Source organism: Cladophialophora immunda (genome assembly GCF_000835495.1).
Source record: "Cladophialophora immunda strain CBS 83496 unplaced genomic scaffold supercont1.1, whole genome shotgun sequence".
NCBI classification, from domain to species: Eukaryota; Fungi; Ascomycota; class Eurotiomycetes; order Chaetothyriales; family Herpotrichiellaceae; genus Cladophialophora; species Cladophialophora immunda.
Genome location: NW_015622541.1, coordinates 5,820,041 through 5,838,152, shown reverse-complemented (window position 1 = coordinate 5,838,152; position 18,112 = coordinate 5,820,041). Strand labels below are relative to the sequence as shown.

General features: G+C 53.3%; 4 protein-coding genes across 6 annotated transcripts; 1 reads left to right on the top strand and 3 right to left on the bottom strand.

The window, feature by feature from the left end:
* Window positions 1–876: 876 nt before the first annotated feature.
* Window positions 877–3,216, bottom strand: PV07_01711 (uncharacterized protein). Its single transcript, XM_016388272.1, has 3 exons — window positions 2,660–3,216; window positions 2,415–2,604; window positions 877–2,361 (listed from the first exon to the last, which is right to left on the bottom strand). Exons 1-3 carry the CDS (start codon window positions 3,042–3,044, stop codon window positions 1,128–1,130), a joined length of 1,809 nt encoding a protein of 602 aa, XP_016255200.1. The 5' UTR covers window positions 3,045–3,216; the 3' UTR covers window positions 877–1,127.
* PV07_01710 (uncharacterized protein) lies at window positions 3,205–4,875 on the bottom strand. The gene has a single exon (XM_016388271.1). The coding sequence runs from the start codon at window positions 4,814–4,816 to the stop codon at window positions 3,470–3,472; it is 1,347 nt and encodes a 448-aa protein (XP_016255199.1). The 5' UTR covers window positions 4,817–4,875; the 3' UTR covers window positions 3,205–3,469.
* A 223-nt stretch (window positions 4,876–5,098) lies between these two features.
* PV07_01709 lies at window positions 5,099–7,897 on the bottom strand. Of its 3 annotated transcripts, none has more exons than XM_016388269.1 (3): window positions 7,302–7,897; window positions 6,795–7,239; window positions 5,099–6,702 (listed from the first exon to the last, which is right to left on the bottom strand). In XM_016388269.1, exons 2-3 carry the CDS (start codon window positions 7,218–7,220, stop codon window positions 5,422–5,424), a joined length of 1,707 nt encoding a protein of 568 aa, XP_016255197.1. In that variant the 5' UTR covers window positions 7,221–7,239; window positions 7,302–7,897; the 3' UTR covers window positions 5,099–5,421. The 3 variants fall into 3 exon arrangements, with proteins under 3 accessions (XP_016255197.1, XP_016255198.1, XP_016255196.1); XM_016388270.1 differs by having other exon boundaries at window positions 6,795–7,710; window positions 7,779–7,897; XM_016388268.1 differs by having other exon boundaries at window positions 6,795–7,897.
* A 2,619-nt stretch (window positions 7,898–10,516) lies between these two features.
* Window positions 10,517–11,842, top strand: PV07_01708 (uncharacterized protein; the record flags this gene model as incomplete). The annotated part of the gene is made up of 3 exons (XM_016388267.1): window positions 10,517–11,032; window positions 11,093–11,257; window positions 11,335–11,842. 3 exons carry the CDS (start codon window positions 10,517–10,519, stop codon window positions 11,761–11,763), a joined length of 1,110 nt encoding a protein of 369 aa, XP_016255195.1. The 3' UTR covers window positions 11,764–11,842.
* Between the last annotated feature and the right edge of the window lie 6,270 nt (window positions 11,843–18,112).

The window sequence follows — 18,112 nt, the reverse complement described above, 5'->3', positions numbered from 1 at the left end:
ATACCGGTGCCGGTGCATTGGCTACATCAGGATGGGACAGAAGACCGAAATCCCCCTCCCCCTGGTACGTCCCAAGTGCCAGCCAGAATGTCGGTGGGAGAGACGACGTGTCCAGAATCCCATACTGGTCCGGAAGGCAATTTGTGGACTATTATCCGGGCTTCCTGGTAGGTATGTAGTATGAGTAGGTGCGAGTATTCTCGTTTACTTTCTTTCCCCCTGCATAAGCGTCCTGTCGCGCGCCCTTCCTTCCACTTGAGGATAGGGTATGGTGCGAACGGAGTGCTGTATGGATTATGCTGTACGAGGTCCAGAGTCCTCGGTCCCGTCGCTGCTGCAATGCGGTCTGGAGACTGGACTACGAGTACTCGGTATGGAGCCTGGATCTGGTGGTGGTGGCGGCTGCTCATTGTGCCTGCAAGCGAGCAGCAGCAGCTATTCTGACTACAGCCTTTTCCGCTCGGTGTACCGAGTCCGGGATCCAGTGATTCTCCTACAGAGACGCAGTCAAGAGAGTCATGGAGTAATACCAAGGCAAGGCAAGGCTAGGCCAGGCCGTCCTCTTTGTTTGTCTCTTGCTCTCCCCTCCTGCTGTCCCAACGTTCCCGGACGCCCCGGGCCAAGGCGTCGCAGCGAGACCACCTGGATTTCGTCGTCGTCGTCGTCGTCGTCGTCGTCCTCACCGCTGCATTTACTTATATGCGCTACGAGCGTCCGAAAAAAGGCGCACGTCTCTTCGCCGTGCGACATCCAAACCCCGTATCCCACGCCTCTATGCACATGAAGACAACAGACGCGTTGCCCAGGCACGTTGAATATAACCCAGCCACAAGAGCTCCAGATAAAAGAGCATGGAATGGTGAACAGCGAAATACACTCAGAACAATCCAGCGTCAAGATATTGCATCAGGGCTCGGGTGAATCTACGGCACTTATATAGAACGCCTCTTATAACAGGCTTGTTCTTTCTTGTGTTGTCTCTTCCGGAATTCCAACGTCGTTGTGGCATCGAGGCACAGGAAGAAACTGCGCAGGAGCTCTGCAACAACGCTCCAGCAGCCACCCTCCTCGAGTACTCGCGAGACACATCACCTTAAGTTCCCGTTGAACAACCAGGCCGGCTCATATCACCACAAAGCCGCCTCCAAGACGTCCTTGCCACTTTGGATATCGCTCTTGCTCAACATCTTGCCGTGCCTCATCAACTCGGCGGACTTGACCATGATAGGGTCCATCATCATGCTTGCCATCGCCACAACCGTGTCGCCTTTGCAATAGAATGCCGCGAATTTGTTGTTCTCGGGCTCTCCTTTCAGCACCAGCTCGTCCCATCCGTTCGGCGTGGCACCGCAGTACCTCAGCTGGCCACCGAGGGCTGACCAGAAGATGGGAATGAAGGGTTTCGGCTTGCTGCCGGGTTGAGCGATCAACTCTCCCACAGCGCGACCCATGTTCTGCGCGACGTTCCAGTGCTCAATGCGCACGGGGGTGCCATTCCCTCCGGGCCCGTGGTAGGGGTAGGTCGCGATGTCGCCAATCGCCCACACGTCTTGCAGTCCCTTGACCGCGAAGTTTTCGTCGACGGCAATACTGCCGTCTTTCTCGAGTTGCACTTTGGGGTTGTTGCGAAGGTATGTTGTCTCCGGGAACACGCCAATTCCCAAGATGACGAGATCGGCTTCGAGTTCGGTGCCATCCTTTAGTTTCACGGCGCCCACCGAGCTTAACCCCACGGTATTGGCGAGCTTCGATGCCGGCAAAGCGGAGTCAACACCGGCGTTCAAGTAGAATTTCGCACCGTTCTTTTCGAGGGTGCGCTGGAATATCTTGCCGACCTCGGTGCCCATTACGCGCTCGAGCGGCGCGGACTCCATACCCACGATGCTTACGGAGTTTTCCTTGGCCAGGGCGTTCGCGACCTCCATACCAATAAAGCTGGAGCCGACAATGACAATCTTCTTGCCCTTGTCGCCCACGGCGGTCACAATATTTTGCACATCGCTGACTTTCCGTAGGAGGAAGATGTTACCCAGTTGATTGTCCTTGAAGCCAGGGAGAGGGAGTTGCCGTGGTGTGCCACCTGTGGCGAGGATGAGTTTCGTGTATGGAAGAGATTTCCCCGTCTTCGTTTGGACAGTTTTGCCATCGAAGTCGACGGAGGTGACGGTATCCGGAAAGAATTCTATCGAGCCTTCCGAGTACCACTCTTCGGGCTGCAGATAGAGCTTCGAGGCGTCGGTGATCAGGGCTTTGGAGAGTTTCGGACGGTCGATCGGGTAGCCTTCATGGGTGATCACTGTGATATGACCTTTGTAGCCGAGTTCGCGTAGTTTGAGGAGGGCGCCGAATGCGCCTGATCCGCTGCACCAGAAGTCAGCAACCTGTCTGTTTTTGGGTGTCGCAGCGGAACATACCCTCCAACGATAACGACCTTCTCTTGAGAAGATGGGGTGGTCTTGATGTTGACGGTTCTCTTTCCGCCTTTGATGTCGGCCGCTTTGCCCTTGACGTATACGCCACCGTCTTTCTCGATGACGTCGAATGCGTTCAACGACAGCGGCGCAGGGGAGTCTTCGACGTCTCCGGTGCGTGCGTTAAAGCAAGCTATCCGTCAGATGAACATGGGTTATCTAACACATGATGTAGCGATATTGCATACCTCCATGCCAGGGACACGTCAGTCTTCCCTCTGGCGTCAAGACACCCAACTTCAACGGCGCTCCATAATGTGTACAGTTGGCATTCACTGCGTGCACCTGCCCGCCAACTTTGCACAGGAGGACTTTTCCACCCTCAATGCCCTCGACCTCCACCTCTTTCTTCTCGAGCTCCTGCAAGTCAAGCTTATCGAGGCCCTTGAGCTTAAATTGCTGCGCCATCCTAAAGGTACTGGCTGAGAAAGCCTTGGACAGCGGTGATGGTCTGGTAGGGAAGAGGAATAGGGCTGGACGCGGAACAGCAGAGGAGAAAGCGCTGGGTAATAAAAGAGGTCGGAACGAAGTAGAACAGACGGCGAAGTAGCGGGCAGTGGATCGGCTAAACATCAACCGCGAGGGATTGGATCGCTGCTAGAGGAAGGAGACCGGCTCGCTGGTGGTCAGAGGTCAACGGTGGCTTCGAAAGGGGGAGTGAAGGAAGACAGAGGCTCATGAGACTCTCCACGTGGATGATGATGCGGCCATGTTTCGAATTGGTGAGCGCAGTGTCTCTCTTGCGTGCCTGCGGGGACATTCCATTGACCGTGACCGGCCATGCTCATTGCGCTATGTAAAGTGCCCAAGTGGCATTGCGTCACCCATCGCACCCCACCACCCGTATATACTTCGTTGACCAATCAGGGTGAGCCGATTGTTAAAGCCCACCACGAAGCAAATATAGAAATCATCAGGAACGAGTCGTCAGATCATTGGCATGGCCACCCCCCACGTCCTTATAGGCAGTCAACTTGCTAGATAGTGCACAGCGGCTCCTAATAAGTCACTCGATGCCGCGCCGGCGTGTGTCCGGAAATCCTCGAGCCAACACTTCCTTCCCGGCTCAGCGATCTTCTCAATGCTCCACTCATCACCGCTGCGTCTTCACCTCCCAGCGACCTGGATCGACTGGTTTCTTGCGCCCGCTCAAATTTCCCGCGTTCTTCTTCTAGCACACTCTGCTCAGCCTCATCATCTAGGAGAGTGCCGTCAATCTGCAAGGACCACTTGTGCCTGTCATGCGCCGGAACTATTTCTGTGTCCGCCACGCGGAATTTCAGCGTCGACTGGATCTTCGTCCCGCTTGCGTCTGTAAAGTGTCCGCCGTCATCGGCCAGTAGGGACTGTGAGGATGGAGCCTCCACCACTGTTGTTGCAGTCTCCTGTGTGCCGTGTTCCTCCCCATCATCCAAGCCGCTCTCATCGCGCAGTCGACCCTTCCTGCCCTTCTTGGTTTTCTGCAGCTGTTCCCTGCTCGGCCCGTTCCATTTCCACTCCGCAGGAATCCGAGCCTTGCCAATGGCCGCCTGGAAGTAGTTGTAGCTCACCAGGCCCACGAAGCCTTCCGAAGTAACATTCGTCCACCCATACAGCTCGTCGCCTCTTTCAGGTCGAAACACGAGAAACGTAGCGGTGAGCCAGACCCAACATACTCCAAACTCGTCAGCTGTGTCTGCAAGCACTTCTGCTTGTGCCTCGATTTCGCCATTTCGGGGAGGTAAGAGGGGAAGATTGATGCCGGAGTTAGGTTGTGCGGACATGACAGGGTCAGAGAATCCCAGAACAATTCCTTGTGCGGGAGGAAAGTATGTCAGAAGTAATGGTGCAAGGTGCACTGCAAGTACCGACGGCTTCGCAGCTTCAAGTGAGATCGCAGGTATCGAGAGGTAGAGTGAGAGGCGAGTTGAGTAGAAGGAGCTAGGATCTTCGGATTCCAGTAGATTGAGTTCTGCTTCTTCTCCGTCCGCGGCTTCTGATCCATCCATGACAACTGCGTCTGTCTCTATATCGGGCTCGTTGTCTTCCTCAGCGGCATCGTCGTCTCCTGGTTCTATGTCCTGCGATACGGGCGCCTCTTCTTCCTCTTCTACCCTGCGTGCAGCGACATCGCCCTCCTCTTTGGACTTCTGTTTCTTTTTCTTTTTCTTCTCCTTCCGCTCCGTAGGGTGCTCCGCTACTGCAGCTGGGGTTTCTGCGCCATCCTCTGTCCGCGGCTTTTTCTTCTTTTTCGTAGTCTCGATGGGCTCGGTTTCGCGTTTTCGCTTCTTAGGTGGGCTCAGTGATTGGGCATCTTTCACCGTTTTCGAGCTTGTGGTGTGTCTGGTCTTTGCCTGGACTGACATAGCTCGCTTTTTCCAGAGTCCAAACTCTTACGCAGATACCCAGCACTGCTGTATTTGCGGTTACGCTGAACAAATTTATTTGCATGGGTCGGAACGCGGACTTTATTTCGCCGACGCCGGTCTTGGCATTCAGCCTTGCCGCCTTTCAGCCTTGCCAATGATTCTTTCCGTCATCATCGGTCAAACCTGAATCTCGTATGGATTAGAGGTGAAGATAAGAGGAAAGGAGTTTATGGAAGGGATCTGGCCGAGATTCTATTACCATTTCCACCAAGCAAACATCGCTGATAGATTTTGTCTTGCCTAGAATGATATGAGTATCGAATACCCACCCTACTCAAAGACCACCCAACCAACCGATATACAAACTCGCCGTCATATATAAGTACCAAGTATTCGTCGTCTCGGTAGGCCAAGAAAGTCGTTTTCTCCAATCCTTCCACCAATATAACGACCATTGAACATGAAGCTGGCACATTCACCCTGAATCTGAACAACGAAAAGAATAGAGAGCTCATTATGTCCTGCCAGCTATGCGTGCGAACCCTGGCCACACTTCCCTGGGGCGTCCACGAGATAACGTCTCCCACCGAAGACACATGTTGCTACTCATCGTACTTTGGTAGCCCGGAAGTGTCCTCCCGCACCTCCGTTACCAACGTTCTATCGTCCTCTTCTTCATCGTCACTCACTTCAAACTCACTCGGGGGAATCAAGCCACCGCTGTTGGTGGCCAATTCATCCAATAGGACGTTGACATCCATGTCGGCAGCAGTCATTCTCATCTGTTGACCCTCGCCATCGACCGGCCCGCCCACAGCCCTCCTGTGTTCCTCCGGCAGAGGAGTCTTCAGCAACATGATTAACAGGCCCACATCATAGCAGATCTTTAGAAAAGCCGCAATTTCAAATGGGATCCACCACCTCTGCTTACTCCACACGAGTCCCGTCACCACCGGGCCCAAGCTTGCCGCCAGGGTTCTCACAAAGTTTAGCGTTCCCATGACCTGGGTCCTTTCACGTGGTAGAAATGCGGCCGCAACGAACGCCTCGCGAGGAGCCTGATCCATGGAGCCCAGTACCGCGTCAGCGAGAAGGAGGATCAGTAATAGTTGCCAACCCGAGGCCACTAGCCCGAGTGGAACCAGTGCCAAAAACAGAGCGCTGGGCAGGTGCGTGCAGACCATAGCTTTGACGAGTCCCAGCCGTCGAGCTACAGCGGCGCTGAACAAATTCGAGAGGCTTGCTGCTAGCCAAACAACGCTTAAAGCATAGCCAATCCGGTGAGTCAGGAACCATCGGCTGCGCCAGGACATGTACCAGCTCATCACGGTTACCGGAAGCATGCCTGAGGCGAATGCGTTCAGGCCGAACAAGAAACAAAGGCGTAAAAGGATGGGCAGAGAGGAGCGGGAGACCTTCCAGGGCGAACTGAGTGAGGTGCGGAGGCGGCGAGAGAAGGAGTCGGGCCGAGCAGGTTGAGTTGTACGGGCCGTAGTTCTCACGTTTGCGTGCTTTGGCATCGATGATCGACGAGGCAAGCCGTCCAGGAGAGGCCTTGTCTGCTCCGATGAGGGACTTCCCCCTTCATCTATCGCATTTGTTGTGGTGGTTGGAGCCCAAGAATATTGCCCAGCGGCGCTGGCTTCACAATTCTTGCTTAGAAGGAACGTGATGGAGAACTTGACCAGACCGAGAAGTGCATAGAGGCCAAAAATAGGAGGGTACGTCTCTTTCCAGTCACGCTCCATGTATGTCCGTTGAGCATAGGTTAGCCACCCGGTGACGAATAGGCCACATGCCATTGCAAGGGTGGACGACACGGCGAACCAGGCGTAGATGTCTGTACGAGCCTCGATAGGGGAAAGTTGAGCAAGGATTGCTTCCTATGGGAGTCAAAGAGGTTAGTAAAGTGAATGAAGGTCTCTGTGCGTGTCGGGGTGTGAAATCAAATCAGGAGACTGTATCTCATACATACTTCAACGGCACGAAACGGTCCCACTTCATGTGCTCCCGGCGAAATCACACCCACAATGGCAGCGAACAGAAGCATATAATAATTCTTGCTCAGGGCAAACACCGTGCCGGCAAAGCTCATTAGCAAAGATCCTATTAGCAACACACGTCTTCTGCCAATCTTGTCAGCCACAATTGTCAGCCCGTAACTGATCGCGGCATCTCCCAGCAACGTCAGAGTCATAAATGTGCCTGTCTTCTTCCAATCAACTCCCGCTTGAGTGTACAAGAAGATTGCCAAAACGAGGGCAGCGCCACCATAGGCAAACATGCGGAGAAACCGAGTTAGCAGGATTAGGTATATGTCAGTGTTGCCGTAGGTGCAGATGGATTGTAGGCCCGTCTCGCGGTAGAGCCACTGAAAGAATGCGGACATTGTGGTAGGCATATCTGAAGATAGGCGATAACTACGATAACAGGATCCAAGTTATCGCAAAGCAGCAGCGGTATAAGAGCTTTCGCGGCGTACCTCCAGAGTCGCAGCTCTTTGGCCGCAACAACGAAGAAAGCTGCGGAAGGGAAAGAAAGTGATGACACAGAGACGGGAGGAGGGACGATGCGACAAGGTTGTCAATTTCGCGGTGCTGGGCGCCGCAGCCAGACCTGCAGCACCCGGTGCAGCATAGGTTGCGAAGGATTAATAAATCGACGCTGCAAGCAACGATCAGTTACTCAGATGGGCAGTCCACTCCATGCCGGTAGCTGTTCTCCGCAGCGGGATGGATCGTGGGCGATTGGGGGAGGGATTGGAGTGTGGGATGCACTGCAAGTGCAGCAAGCTGCCGTTGTTGAAGATTCCAGCATTCTGGTTTGCTGTGCTAATGCCCTTTTCGCAAATGCCATGCAGGCTGATCGTCATTGATACGACAAAGGGTGCCCTATGAGTGGTGGAGAGCTGTCTTGAGCTTCGAGCTTGTTGGAAGTATCTGCCGCTTGGAGAGCTCACCAATGGCCTCAGTTTCTTCGATTGCCGACCCTTGCTTGGAAGGATAGAGAATTCCACTTGTACTCGACCTTCATTCCGTGGGATTTCTGACGGTGCAAGGCTGCTGCTCCTGGTCAAGGAGTTGCACAGTGTGGTAGACAGAAGAAAAGTCTGTGCAGCGAAGGCGCAGCAAAGGCCAGCAATGCCAAGCCTCACGTGACACTGAGTCAATTTTGAGGTGCGCGCCTCCGTCTGCCTCCCTCCCTCCTGCACTGACTGACAGCAACCTCGAAAGCTGATTTAAAGCGCTTATATTACTTGCCTCTGCTTGAGATACCGCTCCATCTGCAATCGCACCCTAAGTCACATGCATCTGCCGCCCGATCCTCAGTGAAAATAAACACATGGTGGTCCCAGCAAGCGTTCCGCCTCGCTGGATTGAGTTCGTAACATATCACTGCTCACCAAATGAAATCCCACGCTTCTTTTTGCTATGCTGCACTGCAAACAGGGAGGACTGATCCAAACACCGCCATGAAGAGATCTCAGAATAGATCTTTGCAGCCGGAATGTGCTTTCGACTTGTTTAGAATCGAAGATCAGCGTCCGAGCCGAGGACTATTTCTTTCGTTGAATGATAGCAATTGCTTATACTTCACAGAGACCTGGGAGTATACAACTGGAACGTCTGCTTCCAAATCGGCCCACGGACAGAAGTCTGGAGAGTTGGGAAGCGCTCCTGTCAAAATTCCATGTTGCGGATTCCTTGATGGGGATGAAAATGAGATGCGATGAACTGATAAAGGTGTTGCATGGACGAGGAATCAGCCTTTCAAACCAGCCTTTCAAACCAAGAAAAAGTGCGCGCTCTCCCTGCGATTCGGGAGAGATTTCTTGCCAGGCGTCAGAAGCTCGATTGCCCCGGGTCTTATTTGACCCAATTCATCACTGAACGTCAAACTTCGTCACAGATCAGCTCTGCTCGCGCGCGGAATGAGGTGAAATTGCCTTCGGCTCGCTCTAGCCTCTGCTCAAGCGGCTCGTCATGTGATATGTTCTGCTCCTCGAACGCTACGCCCAGTTGTCTTCCCTCACTTACAAGCTATTGCTCGGTCAAGGGCAACTTGATGATCCGAGGAGTTGAAGGCCTTAGGCTGCAATGCCGGTGCCTCGGTTTGTATCGGTAAGTTTTTGAGCCACTGCGACAAAGTCAAGCATTGAGAGACTCCGTCACGGAATCTTGACATCAAGTAAACGTGGTTAAGTTGATCCATTATTGTCATAGCTATCACTTTTTTGTGCGCAGAGTCAGATGGCTGATTCAAATTCCTGCAAGCTTGAATGCCTGGGCCTTTCTCTAACTTCGCGGTTGACCAAGGTAATCGAACATTCAGGGGAAGGGAGCCGTTCGACAGTTGGTTGCATTCCTTTTGAAAACCAGGTAAAACACCTAACAAAGTCTTGCACAAGTACTAGCCCAGTCTGCATTGTGCCCGCGGAAATGATTCGTCTGGTCAGCAAGGAACCAGCGATCAAGTTGGCAACAACCCTTCTTCCAACCAAGTGAATACGTTCTCCGGAATGCGAAACCTTCCCGCCTGACGGACAGAAACTCGTCCGATGAGCCTGGTATCCCATCGACCCATAGTGCACCACTTCATCCTAAACCCTCTATCCAAAAGAAGCATTTGCGAGAAGTGGCGATGTTTGTTGAAGGAATCAGAAGGAATTCGGCTTGCCGAGCCACATCTTCATGAGCACGGCCCCCTCAAGTCACCGGCCTCACATACGTATCTTCAGATGGTCTCCTCTTTACTCACAGTCTGGAATTAAAGAAATTCTCGAGAAATTACCTCGACTCCTAGGTGCTGCCAGCGCACAAAGCATGCAGGATTGTTGACTTGGCCATCTTTCCCTTCGGCTACTTCACTGAGGAGTAGCTGAAGGAGTCAAGGGGCTGAGAGTCAGTGAGCAAATCCCCCGCACGAGACTATTCTATGGATGTTTAGCTTTGATGCAGACCGGTGGTCAGTCAACCTCTTCTAAAGCCAAGTGCGAACATCGCCATTTAGCACAATACCTATTGTCGGTTAGCGGACATCGAATGTGCAGGGGCATATTCCCAGCCTGGCGGTCCTGTGTATAGCGCGCACATCATCCGGAGCTCTCAATCATTCGTGTCAACCTGGTTGACTCGTCCTCCACCACCAATGCACACCGGAAAGGTGGACTTCCGACTATAGTATCTGGGTTAGTACAGAACATACACTCCACAATGATGCAACCACGTGCGGGCCGGTCCAAGTGGCTTCGTCAATCTGCTCCAGACGGGGAAGGCCGCTTACCCCTGTTTCTCAAGCCACACGACATTACATATATCCGAACACACTTCAGCACCACCGCAGAGGTGACTTTGTGCGGCCCTTCCTATACATTTTTTCCTTCGCTCGAGAAATTGCTAATTTCCCGTTGTGCTTCTATGAAACAAAGGTTAGTATGCAGGGTGTTCCTGAATCATCCATTCGATATCACAAAGGTAGGTGGGAAGCGGTCCGACATGGTTGTCATATTGAGCAGACGGAGTCAGAAGCACGGACGATTGTCAAGAACTTCTCCAGGTTCGCGGGCAGTGGAAAAGTACAAAGAGTGACAATTCCTCCGCCTGGAGAAGAGTTCCCCAGATCGTCAAACTCAGGATCGCGGTCGTCTCCCAGGTATTGTTTTGCTCAATAGATCTCCCACCTCAAGTCAACCGCAAAATGAAGAGCCTCCAAACCCCCGCCCTTCTCTCAGCCTTGTTGGCCCTGGCGCCTGGCGCCTTGTCTCAGTGCTTTCCCGACACGGTAACCTATTCCTCGACCCAAGCCCTCACGAGCACGGTCCAGTTCACATCTTGCGACGGAGCGGCAGACAGTCCCCGGGTTTTCCCCATCGATCTGACCTCGTACGATTGGTGGTATTTCGACACTGTGTCCAATGATGGAACACAGGCTCTCACGATCGTGTTCTACGCGGCTTCATTCCTCGGATTTCCCAACACGCCGGCCCTCGAAGACATACTGAACGTCGGCATTACGGCAACCTTTCCAAATGGTACACAAGTGAGCGCTTCAGCTCTGGCAACTTCTGTGACTGTCAATACGATCGGGGATGGAGCTTCGGGCAACTGGACCGACAGTGGATGCAGCTTTACAGGCACGCCTGATTTAAGCCAGTACGCAATTACAATCGAGAACTCGACAATAGGCGTATCTGGCACAGTCGATTTCATCTCTGTAAGTTCCTTTTTCAAACCTTCTCTTTAGAATGCGGAATCACTGATCAATACCAAAAAGCGCGGTCCTGGACACTACCCATGCAGCCCTCTCGTTGGTGGTGCTGACGAGCAGATCATGCCTCACGTTGGCTGGGTCAACGTCCTCCCCGCTGCGGATGCTACCGTCCATATGAATTTTGGAGGATCGCCCATGGTCTTCAACGGTAACGGCTATCACGATAAGGTAAGTGGCTTACCATTGTTTCACTCATCAGCCCTTCTTCCTCGTGGCATATCTCGATATATTAATTCTCGGCCTAGAACTGGGGTGATATCCCTTTCATTAGTGCCGTCAGCAGCTGGTATTGGGGCCACGGCACCTTCGGAGAATACAATATGGTCTGGTACGACGCTCTCGACATCACAGGCAGCGAAACCGTCAGTGGGTACGTCTTGAAAAACGGCCAGGTCGTCGGCTCAACCTGCGCGCTGGGTACGGCTGGCCTCCAGGTGCGACCGGTAGGGACCCCGTACCCGCCAACGATCCTCACCTCAGACCCGAACCAGTTCACCATCGTCATGAAACTCAACGACGGTGAGACCCTCAATGCCACTGTGACCGGCTACAACAAACAAGTCGACACTTCCAACTACTCGCGCTGGTTCGGTGAGATTTCGGCAAGCATCGACGGGGTCCCATTGCCTTCTGGTGGTTCGGCCTTGTGGGAGCAGTTCAAATTCGCTGTCTAATTGCCTTGCACCCCACGGGAGGTGGGCTTTCTTTGGGAGACGCAGGGCGAGGCCAGAGGACCGAGTCTGCTTTTGGAGGCTTGGGGAGACCCCTTCTGCTTGTTGTATATTCTTACCCCGTTCTCTGTTTTCGAGGTTGTCTTTGTTCTCCTATGTTTTTTCCTTTTGACCCTTCTTTGATCACCTTATTCTTGTTATCCTGTATTTAGTGAGACTTTCACCGAAAACGTCATCATTGTTTAATTTACATAGTACATATGAGATGACCAAGTGCACACAACGATACAGTCCTGGATTTCCATTCTGTCATGTCGTAACGCACCGAGGACTTGGCTCTAGAGCTGAAACCAATATCCTATACCTATATTGCCACGTGGGAGACGGAAAACACAGGAGGCCGTGGGCCTCGTGTCTGAACGACGACACTGTCGAGCCTCTTCGCCAGACACATACGACTAACTGGCAAGGTGACTGACAAAGTGACAGTTCAACACACACTCTACCGCTATGGCGACGCTGTCTCTATCCAAGTACTCCCCATAAACTACTTACAGCCCCGCGGCTGCTGCCAAACCATATGGCCCGAGAGGGAACAGCGACACTCGAAAAAAATATACTCTACATCTCGCGAAAACAAGGGGGTGGAAAGTTGCAATTGAGGAGCAGAACTCCGCGGTGCATTCATTGTTGCAGATCTAGAGAGGAGGCCACATAGTTCATCCGTTTCGCCGTCTCTGACTTTGTAGTCTAGCAGTAGGCCTGCACTATACAACAACCTTGTACATGAACATCGACCGGATCATTCGGGTTCATTATCGTCAGGTGCGATCAAGACGCCATCCGCCACCGTCCTAAGCAATTGGCGCTTTATCTTTTTTCTCAAGCAGATTTCAATTCTGACCCTTTGCCTCAAGACACTGTTTCAATTAAAAGCTGTCAAAGACAAAGAGTTGTACAAGTGTATACTCGACGACGAGCGGTGTTTGCGGTCCCTGTTTTCCCTGTGTGGGCGTCTTTGGCTTGTCCCGGATCTTCCCTGCCCGTGTCGTTTCCCTCTCCGTCTTTGTAAAGTCTCCAGTTGCTTCTCGACAAGCAACCCAGAATCTTAGTTGCCGACCTTTGCGGCGATCCGGTTGGTCATGTACTTTTGCATGTTGTTGACGAAGCAGCAGGCGACGATGGAGCAGATGCCAAACACCAGGCTGATGTACCAGACGTACTTGAGGGCGTAGGCGTAGGCCCAGCGGCTGCCGATGGTGGCGGCCTCGACGATGGCGGCGTTGACGCCGGGCACCTCGGTGATGTTTTGCGGCGCGGTGAGGAACAGCGCGGTGAAGGGCTCGGCCTCGGACACGGGCAGCCCGGCCTTGACGGCGTACTCGGCCACGTACTTGGGGAGCGCCGGCGTCAGCTTCTCGATGAAGACGTTGTAATAGATCGCGTAGCCGATCGAGCCGCCCGTGGCTCGGATGCACAGGATCAGCGCCACGCAGGTGGCGATGGTCGAGTCTGGAGCGACCGTGATGGCGATCGTGGACGCCGGCGAGGTGACCATCCCGACGCCCAGGGCGGCCATGGAGCCGATTCCGATCACGGCGGCGGTCTTTTCTGGGTTGATCGATGCAAGGGCGCCCGAGAACGCAGCTACAGAGAGCGGAAAGGGGTGTGGTTAGTTATGGATGCCATTGAGAGGGTTCGGTTGTGTGAATATTGGTGAGGGACTGAGGGATGGAACGAGAAAGGAAAGGACTGGCCGGTAATGTAGACTTACTCATTATGAGACACCCAACGAGCATCAATTCTCGCCCATGGCCCCTCAGGTATGACAACAATGCGTTGGTCGCGACGGAGCCTCCGATCAAGAGAAGTGCAGGTGGAATGTCCTTCACGCCAATTTGGATCGGGTCAGGGACGAAAACCGTCGTGAACTCCAAGGGGAAGAAGTTGAGCAAGGCAGAGAAGTTCATTCCTGATTCCCCAAACAAAAGAATCAGTATCAGTTGCTTTGATGGAGAAGGAAGAAAACTCATAGGATCTGATTTCTCTCTTTTCTTGTGAAAGGACGACTAACTTACCTGACACAAATGACACGACGAAGCAACTGGCCACGATATTCTGACCCTGGAACAGTTCCTTGGGGATCATGGGATATCTGGCGAACTTCCATTCCCAGATGAAGAAAGCAACGATCAAGGAGAAGCCAATGAATAGATTGGCCAGCACGTAGGCGCTTGTCCATGGATGGGAGGAGCCGCCTGCTTGTAAGGCAATGAGGCTAAAGGCAAGAGGTCAGCACCAGTCATTGATTGCGATATATATCATTGGGGATGAGAAACGGGGAGACATACAATAGAACCAGACCGATGATGGATAGCAAGCCTCCGATATAGTCGATCCTCTTAAGGACAGCGCTTCGAGACACGCCTCGTGCTCGAGTCTGTGACTTGGGAAAGTAGCTGACCGCGATGCCGGTGAACCAAACGGCATTCCAGATACTGATATGAAGGTCAGTTAACTGCTGGATAGTACGCGGGGCTGCTGAAAGGGTCTGAAGTACGTACACACAGAGCCACATGCCCCATCTCCAGGTTGAGTGTTTCGCCAGGAGTTGAGCATAAAGTAGATAAGGTGCGAAGGGCAGGATAGACGCAGTCACGATTGCAAGGTAGATACCTCGCTTCTTGATGGGGACCAGCTCGGCAGTTCTGGAGATAACAAGTCAGCACGAGAACACATGTGCCATTGGATCCAGTCAAAACAACATACCCAGCCACGGCAGTCAACTCGCCAATTGATGCACCGGCTCCAGCAAAGCACATAGCCACCACCCCAGCTCGGAATGTCTGGGCCGTCGCCATGACGATGCAACCGATGAGGAGAATCAAGCCTCCCGTGAGGGTCACATAACGTCTACCCAGCAAGTCTTGCAGATAGCCGCAAAAGGGCGTCACAGCACCAAGAGCAAGGGAATAGGCCACAGGTAGCCACGCGGACGCCTTGGTCCCCCCAAGGTCGGCAGAGATATAGGTCAAAGTGCCACCCAGGAAGTAGAGAGGGATCTGGGAGCCTAGATCGATCAAACAGAGGGACTTAGTATAGGACCAAAGACAGTTTCGTGAGATGGAGACTTGACATACCGACGTACAAGCCCGAAAGACAGACGGTGGCCGCGATCTGGATCCAAGTCCAATTCACTTTGCCATCCGAATCGTCGCCCTTGACGGCATCTCGATTCGTCACGTCCACATCCACACTCTGGCTCTTTTCAAGGGAATCGGCGTCCTCGACCTGCAGACTCCCGACATGCCCGACGTGCTTCTCCTCGTCGACGGCGAGACGTTCGAGATGGACCGTATCCGAGGCGGGAGGTGACTCGTTGACGAGAGATCCTGGCTTGGAATCCATCTCTGGGACAAGATCTTATGCTGGCAGTTCTTTTGAGGTTCTCAAAGCTACCTGTTCCGTCAAAGCAAGCAGAAGGTCGCGAAAGGAAGGAACTGAGAGAGATTGAAACCCCTTTCAAATCTCTTTTTTATGGACGTTGGGACAAGAGAAGGGCGATATGGGGGAAAAGCGGGATTTAACCAATTCGAAGAAAGGATTGTATCAAGGCCTGGGGGAATTATCTGGGGTTTAGCTCAAAGGGACGGACAAGCATGGGAAAAAAACTCAAAAGCCCTGGGGTGTATGTCGACCTAGACAACCCAGATACCCGCCCCTGGGCCGCGTGCCGGTCTGACTCGCCTCAGGCGACTCTCCGGGGCGAGTCACAGAGACGAGTCAATAGCTTTGTTATTAGCTGGAGATCTTTTTGGTGGTGGACTGGGGGCAAAACGAAATGGACAGCGGAAAGGGGATTCTGCGAGAGGCTGGATGTACGGACCCACTGTTTAATGTGGGGGGAACCTCGTGAATACATATCTCCCGCAATATACCCCGCGTTATCCCGCCTGAACAGATATTGTGCGAGTATACCCCGGATTGGCTGACTGTCAGTTATGCACGCCTATCGCTTCGCCAGGGTCAAAACGATTTGAATAAACGCCGAGAAAGTAAAATAGGAGTCATCTTGGCACGCCGTCTAGAGACCTGGGCCCAGATCCGCGAATCCCAAGGCCTAACAGATGAGCTTGTATTTTTAAGTCTCGCCTCGAAAAGTCTCGGTACACCAAAAAAGGTTTGTCGCCACCTCGTCGGGCGACTGGACTAGATTCTCGCCGTGGCAGGGGTCCTCCCCAGCAGCCATCCCATTCCGTCTAGCTGATCCTGCCAAAACTGGCTACTGGCTTTCAAAGAGGGGAAGAAAGCCCAATGTGCATGTGGCAGACCCGGGTAGACCACCAGCTTGGTCTTGATGCCATGCTCCTCTCGCAATATCCTTTCGTAGATCAGCGAGTCGTCACGTAGAGTGTCTGCGCCATTCACTTGCAAAAAGACCGGTGGCAGACCTGCGTGACCGTTGGGGTGGATCAGAGGACCGTTATAGATGCCGTCGTCAAGATCGGGCTTGTACGCGGCCGTGAAGAGATCGATCACGGCTTGTCCATTGATCGGGTCCGCCTTGTTCTGCTCGTAGCTGTACGCCCACCTCTTGTACTTCTCCGGCATCCGCGAAGGAGGGACCAAGCCGGCAACGCACAGGTAGTGCCCTGTCAGAGGCGGCGTGAGCCCTTCATCGCGCGCCAGGTGCGTCACGACGCAGGCGAGGTTCCCGCCAGCTGATGAGCCTCCAACGACGAAACCCTTGGTAGGATCGGCGCCCCATGAGGAGGCGCTCTCCGCGGCCCATTTGAGAGCGTCCCACGCGTCCTTGGGGCCTTGGGGGAAAGGGAATTCGGGAGCAAGCCGGTATGCCGCCGACACGCACACAGCATTGAATGCTTCAACGAAATCTCGACACGCCTTTTCCTCGGACTCGGGAATACCCAAGCAGAAGCCACCGCCGTGAAACATCACAATCAATGGGCTCCCCTCGTCTGAAGGAGACGTAGGTTGGTAGAGTCGGGCGCGTAATTCAGTGCCATCCGTGGTTTTGTAGGTGATATCGCTTTGCTTGACGGAAGGAGGTGGCGGACCAAGCGCGCCAATAGCTTGCAGGGTACGGTTTTTAACGTCTTCTCTCAGGGCTTGCATCGTGGTAAATGTCATTGGAGGAGGAGGATTGGCTTCGAGCAGCTGGTTCCATTTCCCAATCAGCAAGGAGTCCGCGATACCAGGGGCAAGCAAGAAGTGAGTCTGGACAACGGACAGTTTTCAGTTCAGGGTCCATGGCCCCAAGGGCCAGAATCTCCTCCTTGGTTTCATAAGGCATTGCGGCTGTGGTGCGGCGACAGCGAGGTCAGATCGAAAATAATGTTGGAAAATGATATCTGCGACGGTATCTGAGACTCTGGCGCATCGTATGCTTTTCTCACATCCGCAAGCCTCTGGGAACGGTACAAGTCCGCCATTAAACCAGCATGTGGTATTCACTTCGGCGCCTGACAGGGTGAGTGTTGCCCAAAATTCATGATTGTGCCTTTGGCTGCAGAGCACTCGGAGAGAATGTTAGCGGCACCAGCGGTACCGGCTAGGACTCCGGCCCAAGGTCAAGCTTCTCGAGTGTACAGAGATGTGCACTCGGAGTGAGACTGGAGCGTACGCGGTACAAATACCAAGTACCTTCTTAGAGTTCGCACGAGCTCCAGATTGCCCAGTGGAGGAGCCAATCATATATGCTGTAAGTGGACCCACCAGGTGGAGCCCGCGTGGGGTTTGAACGACTCCGACTCTCTGACATGGTCTTTGCCCGACGCCAAACAGGCTTGACGTCGACTGCTTGACTCACACCTCAGCAGTCTGGATCTCGCAGTAGCCTGGTCGACGGTCCTCCAACATGTACCGATGGTGCCGAGTGATTTGTATTGACAAGAAATGACCCTCGGCTTCGGTACTGCCAAGCCCTGGCGTGTCAATGAGACTCTGTCCGCGGGATGATGGCCGACTATGTATACAAGGAGGCTGAGGCTTCACGACCAAGAAGTCTTCGCCAAAAGGTTATCTTCAGATACCTCCTCAAAAGACAATACTACAGTTGCGGTTGATCAGATATCTCTTTTTGGAAGGTCTCTAGAATAACCTCCCTTACAACCATGGGAGTCCAGGTAGACGCCGTGGACTTCCTGTCCGTCCGACTCCCCAAGCTGGCCCTGCATGACTTCCCCTACGCATGGGCAATAGCTATCGGCCTTCTCGGATATCTCGCGCTTGTTCGAGCGTTGCGCTTCCGGGCCCTACGCAAGCTGGAACGCGAATATGCCCCCCTCCTCAAAGACCCTTATGCGATGGACTACAAGCAAGCACACAAGAT